We start from the raw sequence: 19,354 nt of genomic DNA, 5'->3' as shown, positions 1-19,354 counted from the left end.
AAGAAAGAATAGGCTAACAAAACAAAGAATATAGAGAGAAAAGAAAACTCAGGCTTGAAGTACTGAGAGTGATGCTCTGAGATGGGATGAAATTTCCTTGGGACTGCCTCTCTATTTATAGTTGCTGAAGTGGGCTTATGGGCCTTCGTAGTCGCGCTCAGCGCCACACCTCGCGCTTAGCGCGTTCAGATCGCGCGCTGGGCGCGCCATGCACGCTGAGCCTGTGCTTCTGTTGGATCGGGCGCTGGGCGCCTAGCTGGGCTTAGCGCGCGTAACGGTTTCCACCTTCGTGCTTAACGCCACGCTCAGCGCCTGCAGTTAGTTGCTCGCTTAGCGCCTGATGCGCGCTTAGCGCCCCTATTGGATTGGGCCTGCTTCAGAATTTCTTCTTTTTTCTTCCTTTCTGTGCCACTTTTGCTAACTGCAGCCTTATTTTTCGTATCTGCAACCAGAAATTCAATTAAATTAATTTTTTTCACTTTTAATTACAAATAACTGCTAAATAATTAATTTTAAGCCAAAATTTGACTATTTAACTCCTATAAATTCACAATTATTTAGCAGTTATCACACCACCTCCACTCTGATCTTAAGCATCAAAGGCTTTGTGAATTGGTGATTCTGTTGCTTCCAGTTCATTCTCATTTTGAACACTAGTATCAAGACTAGATTAGAGATGGCAACAACACAGTATGTGTATAGTTTGCTGCAGCACAATATTTGGCAAAAAAGTAAAACATCAAATTATTTGAAGTGTATAGTTTGCTGCAGCACATTCTTCCTTGCATCAATGGATAACCTTGGTAGAGAGCAATATACTACAATTTCCTACAACACAATAATAATGGGAAAAAAGAAAACCTCAGATATGTTTTGCCAAAGAATTTGAAATGGTTAGAAATTAAATGATATGAAACATTTTCAGTTATCTGCCAATATATACATGGGAAGCATGCCTTACTGAAAGATCTGAGATTATCCTTTGTAGTTGTCCTCTTATAGTCTGATGTCCAATGAAAAGCTTTCCAATTAAAAATTCAGCTATTGAGAAAGGATCACTTTCACGTCAATTAAATCAGAAGTTCTGTTTAGATCTTGTTCAAAGTTGAATTCATATCCATTGACAGGTGCAGTTTCTCTGGACCACTCTACCATCTCTGAAAAACAAAGTACACTCAACTAATTGTGAAAATTATATTTATTATTCAAAAGGAAAATATTTTTAAGATAATAAAGAAATTTTCACTGAATGTATTAACATCTTTTATCCACATCTTTGGGTATTGATGCAGATCCAAAAAACATTTTTTGCATGGTAATATTTGTTGGGAAGAGATAAGAATTATATGAATACCAAAAAAATAGTGTAATTATTAATTTGCTTAATTTTTTTAGACATTAGTTGTTAGATTTTGTTAATAAAAGGGATTCAAATCATGGTATTTCCTTCTTTTCTCTCTTTAAAATCATCTTATGGATACTTGGATCCTCTTTCGGATGAATCAGATCTAGCTCAATTTAGATGGGAAAATGTTTGATAACATCCAAAAATTTATTCAACATATAGGGAAAAAAAGGAAAAATATAGGTATAATATAATTTATGATGTGACAGATAGATAAAAAATAAAATGATTAAAATAAATGATAATTCATATATCATTAATTACTCATTCAGATGTCTTGTTGTGTGGAGTACATGGCATTGAATTTGTCCTTCAACAATTAATCTTAATCCTTGGCTATTTAAAACCTTATTTCTAGAAGATTGGAGCTTAATTTGTGGGAGGACAACTCATTGGAGCAATGGGAGAATTTGATTTGATTTGATGATTTGGAATCCACTCCCAACCAGCTTTATTATTGCCCCTTTGGATTTTCTTGCATTTTCTCCTAAACGTGCATGCTGTTAAAGCTAGCTAATTAACTTCCGCATCAAAAGTTACAATTGACGCATATCTATAAACTTTTTCTTTTAAACACACATTTGTCTCATAGGATGGAATTGTGTAGGGGGCATTTGATTTAGAAGAAGGAAAGGCAGAGGAAAAAAATGAAAAAAATAATTAAAGTAAAATATAAGAGATGTGGATCCCATCGAATAAAATATATAATTTTTTTTGTATATTACTTTTCTCCATCATAATGGCAGCCTAAGTCTAACTGTATGTAGTGTGAAAAGGAATGAAAATAAATGAAAGAAAGTTGAAATGAGAAGAGACTCTCTTAAAAAAAAATGAAAAAAGAATAAAAAAATAAAGTTATTTGATTGAGATGGAAAAAAAAAAGTGTAAAAGAAATGAAATGCTTAAACTAAAGTGTTTAGGTCAATAATAAAAGAAAAATAACTGAAAAAGAGATTAAGTAAACATTCATTTTACCCCAAAAAAATAAGTTTATGTAACTATATATATGAGATAAAAATGTATATTCTTTTACTAATTAAAGTCACATAATCAATTATATAAATTGCATATATAATTGATTATATCTTGAGTAAAAGCCACTAGAAAGCAAACTTGATTGCAAACTAAGCATAATCAACTATGACATTTGAATAACTTATTATATGTGACATGATACCCTAATTTAAAAGTTCCACTGAAGGTTAATGAGGGGCTTGAGGAACAATTTTAGCAACCAAGAATTTTGTGTATAGCATCCTTTTTATTGTTTCTTTTCCTCCCTTTTATTCTCTTTTTGAGATGAAAGTAAAAACATGTGGGTTTCACATTATTTTTGAAACTTTCATCAAATTTTCACATGTAACAAACATCCTAGACCATCTTCTTTCATTGTCTTTCAACTCTGTATACTTTCAATTCTCTTTCATTCTTCTTAACCAAATAGTAGAAAAAGGCAAGTATAAAGAGTTAAAGACTACTCATTCCATTTTTATTTATAAGACTCAAATTTAAAATGATATTTATTTTTTTATAAGACATAATCTATAATGTTTTATGTATTAATTAATTCTATATTAGAAATGTCCCTAGTTAAGAAAGAGAAAAGATATATTGACAAACAATTAGGAGAGAGGGGAGTATAAATGATAATAATTTTGAAAAAAATTATAAATTTAAGATAAATTTATTGTTATCAATTAAATTAATCAATTTTCTTAATCTTCATGAATTAAGTAATTAAGTATTATATATATAAACAGAGAGACAGTAATTTCTTGAAGATGGCTAGAGTGGGACCTCACTTCATATCTCATTATTTGAAACATATTTCAAGTCATTAGATATATACATTTTTAATTTTATGGACAATACTTTTCTTCTTTCTTTTTTATTTTGTTTTTTATCTTACTCTTTTTCAATTTACTCCTCTATTTTCTCTCTGCATTAGCCGTCGTACACTATAAAAAATCACCATCCGTGTTACTTCTGCTCTTCTTCATCTTCCCCTTGTGATTGTCGCCCACCTGTAACCATCATCGGAATCATCTTTCGATATTTCAGAATATTTCACGAATGTTATAGGAAAATCCTAACGACATCACAAAAATCAGAGGGAATCCAAAGGGATCTAGTGGCAATCACCATGGTCCCCCATGATAGCTGCAACAAAGGGAGTAAGATCCACTCGGCAACGTCACAGCTGTCGCCATCATAGTCTTGCCAACATGTAACGCTAAAAGCACAAGGATATGCATGAACATGGGGATGCATGTAATGAGGAGCACAGGGATTCAGGCAAAGCCATATCAGCATCAGAGACGAGTTTGCAAAGAAAGGTGACAAGAAGATACTTAGGAAGAAGGAGACAAAGGGGAAAAGAGAGAAATTAAGGAAGAAAAGGGTATATTAGGAAAAAGAAAAAAAAATAGAAGACTTAAATAATTATTTGGTTGCTATAATATATCTTATTTTTGGTTTTGTCCTTTAATTTTTTATTTTTTTAGTCCCTATAAAAATTTAATATCTTTTATTTTAGTCTCTACTATCAACTAATGTTGATTGATAATGCAACAGAAATATGATAATTCATTAACTTATTACATTATTAAGAAATTTGGCAAGATATTGATTATAATTTTTTTTTATAAACTATGCTTTTAATCCCTCATATCTACTAGTATGACATCGTCAATATATAGTTCTAAACATATGAGAATTTGTTTTTTTTAAGGATGAGAATTCTATTCTCATTAAGTTATGGATTATGTTTTAGAGAATGGTTTTGTGGGATGTTGATTTGTGTAAATTCTTCTTTATGATTTATTGATTTTACTTAATACATCTCCTTTTTGTTTTTTTTTTCAAAACTTCAAAACTTTTTCTAGTAGTTTTACACCATCAAAAAAATTTGTAGCACCTTGAAACTCTCAAAAAATGTCTTGAACCAATAATATTTTTATTATGTGATTATTACATCGTATTAGTCGTGCACGCGTTTACGCATCATTCATAAATAATGATATTTGATGAAAATAACTAAAAACAAAGATAGAGAAAACTTGAGGAACTTAGATCAATCAAAAAAATTGTTGAAACTATGACTGATAAAAAAATTGTATTTTTTTTTCATGGTAATTTTTTTAATTTAATTTTTTTATTAGAAAAAAATACAAAATTTAGATATTTATTAAGAATAAAAAATATATTTAACATCGTGTTTTTCAACTTTGGCGTTACTCTTAATAATTATAAGGCATGTTTTTAGGCCAAATAACATTATTTTGGTGTTGTAATCTTTTTCCAGAAGTTCTGGAAGTTATTAATAAAATTTCATTTCCTGGGTTGTTAATTGATCACCTTTTACTTTTGAAGATTCATTCTTAAGCTTCAAATGCTCAGCAATAGTATAACCCCTCTGGTTCTAGTGTCTAGTAATGTTTTATGCTGAATGTTAGTGTCAACACAGCACACTAGGAAATAATTGAAGAGAAATAGAAAAGTAGGTGCAGCTTAGTTCTTCATTGAACTCTTTAGAACCCAAGCCAGAAAATAAAAAAGTTTTATGGTACCATAATATAGAGTGCTAAAATTGATCAATGTTGGTCTTATGCAGATAGAAAAGAAGTCTTGCATGTAATCACACCAGAATTAGAAGGCTAAAATAATTGCCTTCTTCTGGGTTTGTGTCAAAAGCAAAATCTTCTGGCCGTACAATTGTTAACTTGTTAGTAGCACTAGCCCTTGGATTCGGGGAGTTTCTGGCTGAGTTAGTGATCAGCTTCAACCCTCCTTGAGGTACTGAGGTGATTGCAATCTATGATTCAAAGTTGGCTCTGGAGAACCCTCCAAGAGCATCCCATTCTTCCTTTTGATTCTACCATACTCTTGCCATATCTACAATTTCAGTATTTACATGTCTAGATTATGAGAAATGCAGGTGCTTCAAGGGATGTCTATTGTTCCCACTCACTTTGGATAAGGATTGGGTTAAAGCAGGCTAATCCTTCAAGAACAAGCATATGGACGAACAATCATCTACCTTGAAACCATACTTATATTTCCAAGCCCGAACAGCATGGTTTACTAACAATTTGGCTGCCATGGACCTTTTTGGTGCTGACGCAACTATGTTTATTACTTCACTGTTTGTTAGCACATCCCAAATCTGTAAGAAAGAAAATTTAGACCTTTTTGGTTGGGATAAATTTTGAGAAGTTAATTGGTTGTTGTTTATTGATTAAAAGCTCTCTTAGGAAATTGATAAAAATAAGCTATTATTTGTGCCAAATATGCTGGGACAGAACTTAGATACAGTTTTACAGGTGCTTTTAACATTGTTCTTCAATCAAAATTGGATTTCACCTTAGTAGTCTATGTTGACTTTTAATTGAAACCTTTATTACACGGATTACTTGGTAAAACTCTAATTCTAATTGAAAGACAACAATGAAAGCACTTATAGAACTAACTGCATCTAATTTTTGTCCAATATGAACTAAATACGTATGTGTGGAAACTACATGCTGTTAATTCATTTAACCTTCTTGGTTATTTCTTTTCTTACACTATTTGATCAAATATTTGCAAACATATTTGGATTGAGAGGAATACGAGAATTGAGCATAACTTAAACACTAAAAATGATTGTTCTGTTCCTGTAACTGATTACTCAAGAATCAAAATCCAAAATTCGAAGTTGACATCCTGATATGAAAATGCTTACCCCATCAGAAGCCAAAACCACACACTTATCCTCCTTGGTAAGTTTTCTTTAAGACACATCAGGGACTGAGGCGACACCATAGTCTTTTAGGCAAAAATTTCTAAAGGCTCTTGCCATAGCCAGTCCAGGGCAGTCCCTTTTAGGCATCCATACTCTGTTTACAGTAGGATCTTCTTCTACAGCAAAAATTCTCATAGCTTCTCCTGAGTGACATTGAGGAAGAAAAGCTAGTTAGACACAGACCAAGGGACATTAGGAAGAATTTCATAAAACTTATTTGGACTTGTAGAAGTAGCTTTTGGCCATTCAGTAGAATATTTTTAGCTTATTTCAATTAAGTTTCAAAAAGAAGGTTATCAAAATAAGTTTGGTTAGCTTATTTACTAAGTTATACAATCAAGCTTTTAGGGTCTGTTTGGATAAACTTATCTGGAAGCACTTTTAGGAGAAAAAAAATAAGAAAAAGAAATGAAATGAGTTTCTCCATAAGCTAAATTGTAGAAACTCTCTTGTATAGTTTCTCTAAAAGATGAGAGAGCTTTTACAAACTAGTATGTGCATAAGTGGTTTTGGATAAACTTACCCAAACAAGTCCTGAAAGAAGCTCTCATCTAATAAGTTCTTAATGAATATGGCTTAATTAGACAATTTAACCAAATAAACTCAAAAGGGTTGTAAGATTTGGAAACTAAGAATAGGTAATACCAAAACATACTTGGAATATCTGGAGTCAAGTCAACAGTAAGTTGAACAGGAATAAGGCGATTGTCAGGTGCTCTTCTGCAAAGAACTGCACGAGAATCCCTCACATTGCCAATTATTACTTGGTCACCCTGAAATTTAAAGGGGGAAAAAGATGTGGTTATAACATTGTTGCAAAAGTATTCACAAAAAAAGAAAAAACATAATTGCAAAAGCAACATTGGCAAGAAGGTAATGTAATTGTGAAGGTCTAGTTATACCTGTTTGAGTACAGATACAGAAGTGCTACCGCCATGAAATCCATCAGTGTCAATGTTCTTAGCAAGCTTTTCATCTATTGCAGTGAAGCACCTCATAAAGGTTCCCTCCCACCACGGAAAGGACATGTTTTGGTTATCCTCAACATGGACATCACCACGACTGCCACCATTTTGTGGCATTAGCATCGTAGTGTTTTATGGCCTTTTCTTGTGACTGTTTGATTGATGCTGAGAGTTTTGAGGGTAGATTGTCACGTATGCACTGTGATAACTTTTGTCCTATAGAAAACAAGGGAAGGAAAAATTGCATGCATGCAAGGAAGAAGTCTGCGTTTATGAGAAAAATTGGATGATTAAACCTTGAATTGAAATTTAAAAAAATGTTGGGGCTTTGTCTTTTATGTGTAGTAGTATTTCAGTTTTTAATTTGTTTGCAATTGTCACCACAGACTTAATTTGGATTGTAAGTTAAGTATTTAAACTGGCTCAGTTCTATTTTAGATTAAAATGATCGTTATCTAACTAATACTGTTTTTTATTTGTAGTTAATGTCGAATCGAAAAACTTAAGTCCACAGCTATATTTTAATTGTGTTGTGAGTAACGGATAAACACATTAGTTGCCTTTTTTTATAGTAAATTTTATAGTTTTATCTGAAATGAAATGAGTTTCTTGTATCGGAAAATATTTTTTTAAGAGTTATTCTTCAACTAAAGTATTTTTAGTTTTTTTTTCAACAAGATATTTTAAATTTTTTTATAAAACTTTTATCTCTGTTTAATTTTTCATTTTCATACTTATTTTTAAATTAAATTTTAATATTTTCAAAAGAATATAAATAAAGATAAATATTTTTGTATTATAATATAAATTGTAAATTTAAAATTTCCTGTAGCACAATATTAATAAAATAATATCAATAGGATTTATTTAACTTGCTAGTCTCTCGTCTTTTGTGACTGTTTTAGTCCTTTTTAATCTTTTGACTGGTCTTAGTCTATAAATTTTTTTTTTCGTTTATAGTCCCTCAATTTTTTTGTTTCATTTTTAGTCCCTAAAAAATTCTACATATATTCAGAACAAAAAATAAAACAATATTTTTTTTGCGACTAAAAAAAGACAAAAAAATCATGAAACTAAAAACGAAAATTCACAAAAGATGAAAGATAAAAAAGATAATAACCCAACTCGGATGAAAACTTGTAGTGGCAGAGAATTTATAACAAGTAGTTAGAGCCATGATAACACTTTTCAATTATGTGACAGCATACCTGCGTGACATGCTTAATAGGAGCTGTATCCAGAGGTAGGTTGGAATCATCCTTGTCAATTTGATCAAAGCCACCCCTTTGGGTGAAAGCAAACATTGCATGCAATGACATGAACAACTTTAGAAAATATGATCTAAAGGAAAATAAGAAACAATGAGTAAGAACAAAGCTCTGAGCCCAATTTAGAGGAAAGTAAGAAACAAGAATGAGAAAGAACAAAGACAATTGCCTAATAAATCAGCTTAGAGAATGATAAGCTTGATGAATTCTAGTTAAAGACTGAAATCAGGACTTTGCTTCTCAGATAGACCACAATCTCCTACCCAAGACCCTCTAGTTTCTATTCCTTGTTCATTGTAATTATTGTGTTTTAAATCATCCAAGTTTCACATAGGTTACAAAATTGATGCAAGGCATGGGAGGAACAATAAAATATAAGATTAAGAAGAAAACAACATTGTCTTATTTTTTCTATCTTCTTTGTTTTCCTTGTTGAACTTATGTTCTGGAAAATTTCCTAGAGATGTTAGACAGGAACTGCAATTTATATTGTTATTTCAAATCATCCATGGTGTGATTGTTAAGTTGGTTCACGAATCCTTGGTATTACTAGCAAGATCTAAACCCTTGTCAATTTTATATGAACCCTCATAGAATAAGAAGCTTTAGTGTCTTGAATTCAGTAATTATTACCTATCTAAACCAGTCAAGTCATGGCTTAAGGCCTGTATGCTCAGGGAGTTGCTGGTGCTATGCTCCAGATGGTGCCATGGAACAATCTTAAACACTTTGCCATCAGCTGACTGCGCCCTCGCTTCCTCCTCCTTTTGCCCTGGAAGATCAGCTTTACACGCATAAATATGAGCTTTCTGGTGTCACGTCAAAGTTGAATTCATATCCATTGACAGGTGCAGTTTCTACAGGACAATCTATCATCTCTGAAAAACAAAGTACACCCAATTACACTTTGAACACTGACAGAGAATGTAACAAGATGAAACAACCACCATGATTGCCGATATATTGAGAAAGTTCAAATACAATGGCATTGATTAATAACATTTCTTCAGGGTAATAACACTTGTTGAATGAAATGAATAAATTAACTGTGAGAATAAAAAGACATGAAAAGAAAGATATCCTTGACTGAAATAGTTTTGTTTGGTTAGACTTAGAAGACGATGAAGTAGGTCAAAGAAGGAGAATTACCCGGTGCTCATCCTTGGTCACTAAATCCATCTATTGTCAACTTTAATGTGACGGATGTGGGATATTTTAGGCCAAATTTGAGGGTGCTTCCTGCGGCATTGTTTTTCCAGCAAAGGACATCTCTCTATGGTTAATTTTATTAGAGAGACAGGAAGCCTTTCTCCCACCATATTCTCCAGCAAAGGACAATTTTCTATGATTAATTCTTGCAGGGATGTGAGATGGAGAAGCCCCGTGCAGTCCAACATCTCCAGATTTGACAAGTCTTTTAGCTTCAAAGACGTAAGGGAGGGAGGCAGCAAACCCTCCTTAGGGAAGGACTTGATGCCATCACATCGACCCCAAACATAGAGATGGGTAAGCATGCCCATGGATGGCCATGCTAGGCCGCTCAGTAGTTTCTCACAATTGTGAATCGAAACTGCTCTCAGGTTAAGTGGCATACCCCCTTCTGGAAACGACTCAATTTCTGGGCAGTCCTCTATGTGAAGATATTCTAACTTTGGGAGAAGACTACTCATTTTGTCAGGTAAAGACTTCAACTTGTCGCAATTTAAAACTTCAATTCGAGTCAAATTGGGCGCAGGCAATCCTTCTCTCCAGAATGATACAAAGTTGGGGCATCGGCAAATTCTCAAAGAACACAGACTCTTAAATGACTCTGCCCCTGAAACCAAAAGAGATTCCATATGTTCACAGTTATCGATTCCGAGACTTTTGAGATTTGGAAAGGTAGCCAATGGAAGAGACGTGAGAGAATCACAACTATTGTATAGTGACAGTGATTCCAGTAAATCGTGTTTGTGTTGGGTCGGGAATTCCAGATTTTTAAGATTGCTGATATGCAGATCCTTCAGAGATGCAGGTAGACGACCACCCGGAAAAGATATGGCTGACGAACAATCCCTCAATCTTAAACGTTGGAGGCAAGTTGGCTCGATGCTGGAGATGGCCTCGATCATGGACTCCACCATTGGGCTTCCTTCTACATCTATCCATTCCAACAAAAGAGGAAACACATGCAACGATACATTGTTACTTTTCCATATCACTAATATGTTAAGGGTGGGAGCCCTTGGGAGGGAAGAGACAAGAAGCTGGCATCTTGTAATATTGAGTGTTTCCAGAGCAGGAAGGTGATTTGGCAAATCTCCCCTTAGTTTGGGGCAATCCTCTATTGTAAGAGACTTGAGTAGAGGAAAGGCGTCTGACTCAGGGATACTCCACAACTCCCAGCAACACATGTGACCAATGTATAGCGTTTCAAGGGAAGAAAAGGGTGTCACAGAAGAAGGACAATCTTCATTTTTGTAAAACCCTGCATCAACAGTCTTCACTGACTTCAATCTTGAAATATAGAGCTGCTTAAGAGATGGTAGTTGCCCAAGCGAAGGAAGCACACAACAGTTATTACAACCATTTAAACTTAGACTTGTCATGTTGTGGTAGGAAAAATTTCCCACCCAATCTGGAAATATGGTTCCATTATAGCCCCCTATTGTTAGAGACTCTAGGCCTGGGTGAGGTTTTAATTTGCACAGTACATCTAATTGAGTTTGGAAGTCGGTGCCATTAGACCATTCCAAGGATAAATGATTAATGTGCTTCTTATCCATCATCCTAGCCTCCAATGCTTCATTGCTTCTGGTTACATTCTCCAAATTCCTAATAGAAAGCGAACCATGAAGATTTGAAAGTGTCCCCAGTTCTTTGATTCCGTTCTCTTTGTTGTTGCCCACAATAAAGAAATCCAAATGCTGCAAATGACTTAACATTCCCATTCCTCTAGGCATCTCTCCTATCTCAGTACCATCAATATGAAGATGACACAAGTTTACAAGATTTTGCATGTCAGTAGGCAACCTGGTCAACATTCTGCAATCAGACAACACCAGAGTTTGTAGATTGTACAAATTACACAATGACTCCGGCAGTGTTACTATTCTTGTACGAGAGAGATTTAAATAACGCAAATGGATCAATTTACCTATTGAATCAGGCAAAACATCCAGACTTGCAAAGCCACAAAATGATAAAACTCTCAAGCACTTAAGCTTCGACGCTACAATACCTGGTGCCTTTCCCTTGTTGAATGAAGAATCTTTAAAATCAATTGCCAATAAAGTTCTCAAAAATTGTAGTCTGTCAAAAACTTCAATATCTGAGATTGGATCACTGAACTCTGTAACTGACAAATGACGAGTCTTTATACCAATCTTGGTTTCTTTTCCAAGTTCTTCTGATCTGAAATAGAATTCTCCACCAAGGTATAATGCTAGATCATGCACGAGGTCATGCATTACAAAATAATTGCCCCAAGTTAGATTACTAGAACGATGAAAAAATGATCTTGAAACTAAATCATCAAAATACTCATAACCAACTTCTAACGCCTTTCCTCTGTTTGGAAGCTTCAAAAGATCTTCAGCCGCCCACAACAAGATCAAGTCCTTCTTTCGAAATTCATAATCTTTAGGGTATAATGAACAATAAACAAAGCACCGTTTTAAATGTGGAGGGAGATATTGATAACTAATTCTCAAGGCTGGAATAATTTTACACTGACTTTCAGGAAGTTCCCAAATGTCACTTTCAAGTATATTATTCCAATCCCTAATAGCATGCTTTCTTCTCAACATACCTCCAAGTGACCGTGCTGCTAAAGGCAATCCATTACACTTTTTAACAATCTCCCTTCCAATTTCTTCTAAAGCTCTTCTATCCTCCCCACTTGATTCTGAGGGGGGAAATGCATGGTTTGCAAACACTAGCCAACAATCTTCATTTGACAATTTACTTAGAGGATAAACTTGAACAATATGGTAAGGGACTACATTCACTACATTTGCATTGCGGGTCGTCAAGAGAATTTTACTTCCCCTTTTTCCATGTAGAAATGGTTTTGTAAGATTACTCCAATTCTCATAATCCTCGATCCATACATCATCCAAGACAATTAAGAATTTTTTAACTTTCAGTTTGTCCATCAATTCAAGTTGAAGCAAGTTTAGATCATTCAATTTACATGACTCTTGCGTGATTTGCTCTATCATAGTTTTTGTGACCTTAACAATATCAAATTGATCAGAAACACAAACCCATGCATTTAAATCAAACATCTGCTTCAAATTCTCATTGTTGAACACAGAACGGGCTAAAGTGGTTTTTCCAACCCCACCCATGCCTACAATAGCGATCACAGACACTAGTACACCATCACTGCTATCATCTGACAACAACAACTTCATTATGGCCTCCTTGTCTGTATCCCTACCATACATGCCATATCCATCTTCCAGTGATGTCGTTGGCTGAGTATTCCATGACTCGTTCATCTCCCCTGCCATCACTTGCAAAGGAAGACCCTTCATGCCTCCTAAAACTTTATCTAATTTGTCAACTATTTTTTCCAACTTACTGGCCATTTTCCTATCAGTAAAGCGAGAAAGCACTTTACATACCTTCTTTCGAGTTGCAGATTTGGTAGAAATTTCATCCAGCAAGTCATCGGCATCATAGAGAGCATCTTTGAGTTCGATGAGCCACTGGTGGACACTGGAGAGTTTGATTTGTTTCTTCTCAGCATCATCAAGCACAGCTCCAACCACTCTCAGAGTGGTCTTCAAGTCCTCAAGCAAATTGAGGTCAAGCTTCTTTCCACGGATGAAGTCAACAACCTCATCTGTAGACAGCTTGTCGAACACAACATCAAGGAAAGCAGAGAGGAATGCACCACCAACTGCCTCAGCCATGATGTCAAGAACAAAGGAAAGGAATTGGTTGCAGTAAACTGGGTTGGTTTTGGATAAGGTTAACTGGTGTGATGAGATTTGATTCTAGTCAACTCTCTTCACTTTTAACTCGCTCTGCGCTAGTACCTACCATCAAAATTAACCGTTAAATATATTAATTAAAAATTCAATGGTTTAGATTGAAGTCTGGCTACTTTAAAAAGTGTAGTGGTAGTAGGTGTCTTGTCCTCTTTGGATGACAATGTTCTTGGTTGGATGCTTTTTGATCGTGGAATCTGGGGGAAGTACCTATCATCAAAATTCACCGTAGATATATTGATTAAAAATTCAATGGTTTAGATTGAAGTCATGTTAAATGAAAGCTGTATTATATCTGTTTTGTAATACTTCTTACTTTTCTTAGGTGTGCAAGTTGGCTTTAATTTATAAAAAGTAAAAAACCTTAATGCATTACGGTAAGTGTGTAGTTTGCTGCAGCACAATATTTGGCAAAAAAGTAAAACATCAAATTATTTGAAGTGTATAGTTTGCTGCAGCTCAATATTCCCTGCATCAATGGATAACCTTTGTAGAGAGAAGTATACTACAATTTCCTACAACACAATAATAATGGAAAAAACAAAACCTCAGATATGTTTTGCCAAAGAATTTGAAATGGCTAGAAATTAAAGGATATGCAACATTTTCAGTTATCTGCCAATATATACATGGGAAGCATGCCTTACTGAGATCTGAGATTATCCTATGTAGTTGGCCTCTTATAGTTTGGTGCCCAATGAAAAGGTTTCCAATTAAAAATTCAGCTATTGAGAAAGCATCACTTTCACGTCAATTAAATCAGAAGTTCTGTTTAGATCTTGTTCAAAGTTGAATTCATATCCATTGAGAGGTGCAGTTTCTCTGGGCCACTCTACCATCTCTGAAAAACAAAGTACGCTCAACTAATTGTGAAAATTATATTTATTATTCAAAAGAAAAATATTTTTAAGATAATAAAGAAATTTTTACTGAATGATTGTATTAACATCTTTTATCCACATCTTTGGGTATTGATGCAGATCCAAAAAACATTTTTTGCATGATAATATTTGTTGGGAAGAGATAAGAATGATATGAATACTTAAAAAAATAGAGTAATTATTTGCTGAATTTTTTTATACATTAGTTGTTAGATTTTGTTAATAAAACGGATTCAAATAATGATATTTCCTCCTTTTCTCTCTTTAAAAATCACCTTATAAGTACTTGGATCCTGTTTCAGATCTAGCTCAATTCAGATGAAAAAATGTTTGATCAACATCCAAAAATTTATTCAACATTTAGGAAGGAAAAAAAAAGGAAAAATATAGATATAATATAACTTATGATGTGACAGAAAGATAAAAAAATAAAATATTTAAAATAAATGATAATTCATATATCATTAATTACTCATTCAGATGTTTTGTTCTGTGTAGTACATGGTGTTGAACACTTGAACTTGTCCTTCAACAATTAATCTTACTTAATCCTTGGTTATTTAAACCTTATTTCTAGTAATTGGAGCATAATTTGCGGGAGGCCAACTCATTGGAGGAATGGAGGAATTTGATTTGATTTGATTATTTGAAATCCACACCCGACCAGCTTTATTATTGCCCCTTTGGATTTGGTTTGGTTATTGACAGGACTGTGCATTGTAAGAGAGGGGTTTTGGTTTGGTTACTTTGTATAGAAATAATAGATTTTAGTATAATCAATGTATGGAACTAGAGGGTGACGAGAGTTCCAAAGAAAGAAGCAGGAATAGGTCACGGGCAGTGACTGACAACGTGTGTTCAGAGGGTTAAGATTGGGTAGCGGAGCCTCTTTCCTTGCTTTATATATTTTCCAAGAGTGGTGCCAATCCAGGTTGGGTGTTGCTAGGTTCAGCAATTAAGAAAAAAGACTAAAAAATACTCTTTATCCCTAAGTCTTATAAGTTGATCCGTGAAAAATTTATAAGTTTTCTACAAATTAATTTGATTCGTAAAAAGCTTATGGATCAACTTAATCCGTACCAACCTTACGGATCAACTTGATCCATACGATTTACATATCACCCTCATGCACACCTAGCATAAATACAAAAAAAAACACAGGAGCAGTTTTGGCATTTTTAAAAAATGTTGGGTGCACCAGCAATAACAACACTTTAACTTTGGTATTTTAATTGGATCCCCTTTCAACCCTCTCCATTTTACCTTTTATGCATACACATTGATTTTGGGTGCTTGGTTGGCTAAAAATCAATTTACTTTTTTTGGGGGCTATTTGAACTCAATTTATTTAACTTGCAATTTTCAGATGGGTTAAAATTGGGTTAACATGTTCCTTATTTTAATATTTTTCATTTAATTAATAAACATTGGACTTGCACTTATATTTAATTTGACTTATTTTAAATTTAGTAATATGCATTTTGTAGTTTAACTTGAAACATTAAACTTATCTTATTTTTTTATTTTTATTTTTCTTTTGTGTGTTTTTTTATGAAAATAAGGTGAGTACGTATGTTTATCCGCCAACTCACTAATTTAGGTGCGTCAAGCTGATTTTCTTAAACTTAAATTAAGTCAAATTTTGGAATGAAAAGAATTTTTTTTAGATGTGTTAAAATGCTCTTCTTTATTTTATATTCTTTATATGCACTTTTATATGATTTTTTTTTAAAAAATTAACCAAGTTCTCTAAAGAGCTGGTTAATAAGACCTATACTTATTAGTAAGCATGTGGTGAACCAATTATTGTGTTAAGCATGTTGGAAGGTTCTTTTTCACATCACTACCTCCTAATGAAACTCTAATTTAATTTTCTTACCTTCCTTTTTCTTTTCAATAATATATTTCAGTACTGAAGGGACATGCTTAAAGAGAAGAGAGTAAATATCAAGATAATAATGTCTCCAAATTGTGTACCATATACATTGGAATGGACTATTTGTTGTTTTGCAATTGTAGTACACAATGTCCTCTCATCATAGGGTGTGGATTGATTGTAGTAGTTTGCTGTGACAAATGACAATTGTACACCACACCTTTAATTCAAACCACTATTGGAAGCATTGACATGGTTAAAGGAACTCGTTATATGAAAAATTGCCATTCATTGTATCTGCTAACAAGTACAGCAGAATTCTTCAGTAGCAATGAAAGGTATCGCATATTTTCGCCATAATAGAAGACTTAATGGCAACGCATTGTTCTGAACGATTTTTGGTTGAATTTTTTGCCTACCACTGATAATTTAAATTTTCTAGCTCCTGGGCCTTTACAATGGATCATGTACTGTTTTGTACTGTTGTAAATGGATATGAATCCTTGACAAATTAAGTACATCTGTACATGTTTGGATGAGTGTGATAAAAAATGATTTTGTAGTCAAGTGAATTTTTCTTGTTGCTAAATTACGTATATTATCCTTCTTATGTTTTAGTTTTGATTTAGTTTGATTGTTTGTTTTAGAAATTTTATTTTAGTCTCTAATTTTTTTAAATAGCTTCAAATTAGTCATTGCTACCAATTGCTAAACCAACAGAAACATGTACACAAGTTTTTCACAAGTTAATAGTTGATTAGTGGTAATTACTTCTTGCACCACTTTTTTCTTCCTACATCTCCCAAAAAACAAGAATACCCCTCACCAAGACATCTTGTGTCCTTGCCTCTCCCAAAAAATCCTAGCCATGAAGCCTCCATAACCATTGTGCCCCAACACAATCACACCCCGAACACCATTGTGCCCTCATGGGATTTGTAGCTGGCAGTGTTTCTTGGTCTATACCTTGGATCTCAATGAACAAAGGAATGAGGGGAGAAGGAGAAGAAGGTGTCGGTGGAATTTGTAGTGAGAAATGAGGGGATAAAGTAGGGCATATGCGAATGGGGTGTGAGATTTGCCATTTGTGTGAAAAAGAGAAATTTGGCCTTTTACACTTTCTGAATACCTATTCTAAAAATATGAATTTTCATATTCTAGACATTTTGGAATACCTTTTTGGATTACTTATTCCTGTTGCGAAATACCTGTTATGGAATAAGATTTTCATATTACAAAATAAGAATAAGTAATCCAAAAACGTATTCTAAAATACAAATTCTGAAATATGAAAAATATTATTCTGGAATAGGTATTCTAAAAATGTATACAAAATTAGTGTCTTACGAATTCATGTATCTAGAATGAGGTTGTGCTTTACACCTCTTCGTTGGTCTTCGATTCCATTTTCACATGGTTCCTTGCACCAAAGTCATCAATGGTGGTGTTGGGTGGTGCTGTTTGCGTGTTGGTGGTTGGGTGGAGGTGGGGCTACAGTGGTAGTGGTGGTGTTGGAGGGGTAGTTTTGCCTTCTTGGATTTTTGGGAGGTGCAAGAAATAAAAAATGGAATGTAGGAAGTAATTTCCTTGACCAGTTGACCCATAGAAAGCCTAAGACCCAACGTGATACCTAACCAAAGGGTGAAATTGCTGGTACACCCACTAATTTTGCATTTTTCCCATTTTACCCTTTTATAAAAGGATACGAATCAATTGATCCGTATGAGGTCCACATATTAGCTTCCATTTAATGGCCCAAATAAGAATTTGAACATATGACTTTTAGGTTTCTAGCACAAGACTCTAACCAACTAAGATAATAAGCCAATTACATTATAAAATAAATAATGTTATTATACATAACACTAAAATTTTTAATGTATATTTATTGGTATATTATTAACATGTTGTTTGTCTATAATCTATATGAAACTAAGTTCAAATCCTAAAAATAAGATTTTGTATTCGATGAAAAAAATTTGATTAATTGGGAAGGAAAAGTAGACCACACCAATCAAATTCTTTAAAAGCATTTTTAATGGGTGTAATTTAGGATGAGTTTGTTTAAATTTTAAAATAAATACTTTTTATATAAGTATTTTTTAAGAAGTAGATATGATTTATTTCTTAAAATAAGTAGAAAACTATTTTTTGAAATGTAGAAGTAGTTGAGACAAACACACCCAAAAATACATGAAAAAAATATCTCTATGCAAATAATAAAAATTGCATTTGTTCGCAGTCAAAATTATCAGCTCAAAAGTCAAAATTGTCAGCTCAAAAGTAGTATATGAATTCTCATTCGTACACGATATTTTATTAAAACTATATTTTTTTAACTTCACCCTCCAATGTTCCAATGGAATCGAGCCAAACTAAAAAAAGGCTGCAAAATAGCCACGCCCCTTTAATTGAAATTTATCTTTATTATTAAGCTACTCAATTAAAGCTGCTGGGAGCAGTGAAGATGGGTTTGGGTTTCTTTATCTTTTCTCATGCTTGTTACTGATGTATCATGGCGCTGCTTATATGAAGACAATCAGCTGGTGAACTGTAGAAGCTCCACGTGGTGAGGCAAAATACATATGGTGGTCCCTCAAAGATGTATCTTTTCATCATGTGTTAATTTGTGTAGGAGGCCTGCCTTTATTTTTTTTCTAGGCTAATATAATTGTATGATTTTTAATAAATATTCTAATTTTATGTTTAAGTATTAATACTTTTTTTTTCTCTGATAAAAATACAAAATATTTTATTTTTTTCTTGATATTATGCTTTAGTTCATGATAAATTATGTGTTTTTTTCATGATAATTATTTTTCATTTGTTATTAGTCTATTTGAAAAGTTTAATCACAAATAATTTTTATTATATTAGGGATTCAATGTAATTTTTTTATCAGGAAAGAAATATAAAATTTAGATATTTATTAAAAATAGAAAATATATTTTGACTTTTTTTTGGTGTTGTTGTTTATAATTCTAAGGCATGCTTTTCGGCCAAATAGTATCTTTTTGGTGTTGTAATCTTTTTCCAGAAGTTCTGGAAGTTATTGATAAAATTTCATTTCCTTCGGCTTTAAAAAAATAAACCTTACTCTGGGTTGTTATTGGATCACTTTTTACTTTTGTAGATTCATTCTTAAACTTCAAAATGCTCAGCAATAGTATAACCCCTCTGAATTATCGGCAATCTAT

At 33.3% G+C, this 19,354-nt stretch overlaps 1 protein-coding gene across 16 annotated transcripts in view; it reads right to left on the bottom strand.

Moving 5' to 3' along the window:
- LOC102669953 (putative disease resistance protein At3g14460) overlaps nt 1-19,354 on the bottom strand; it is a 94,653-nt gene that overhangs the window by 66,987 nt on the left and 8,312 nt on the right. For 6 of the 16 annotated variants that reach the window (XM_041014372.1, XM_041014379.1, XM_041014380.1 and 3 more), the window contains exon 1: nt 9,571-13,410. In XM_041014372.1, the coding sequence (XP_040870306.1) occupies nt 9,591-13,322 (3,732 nt within the window). In that variant the 5' untranslated portion in view covers nt 13,323-13,410 and the 3' untranslated portion in view covers nt 9,571-9,590. Of the gene's footprint in view, nt 1-4,905; nt 5,571-5,913; nt 6,332-6,843; nt 6,962-7,090; nt 7,418-8,361; nt 8,495-9,054; nt 9,300-9,570; nt 13,411-19,354 lie in introns of those variants that run through there. The other 10 variants (XM_041014385.1, XM_041014384.1, XM_041014375.1 and 7 more) reach the window with 10 other exon arrangements.

This window comes from Glycine max, chromosome 3 (genome assembly GCF_000004515.6).
Source record: "Glycine max cultivar Williams 82 chromosome 3, Glycine_max_v4.0, whole genome shotgun sequence".
Classification (NCBI taxonomy): domain Eukaryota; kingdom Viridiplantae; phylum Streptophyta; class Magnoliopsida; order Fabales; family Fabaceae; genus Glycine; species Glycine max.
The sequence above is the reverse complement of the archived record's forward strand: the minus strand, read 5'-3'. Positions and strand labels throughout refer to the sequence as shown.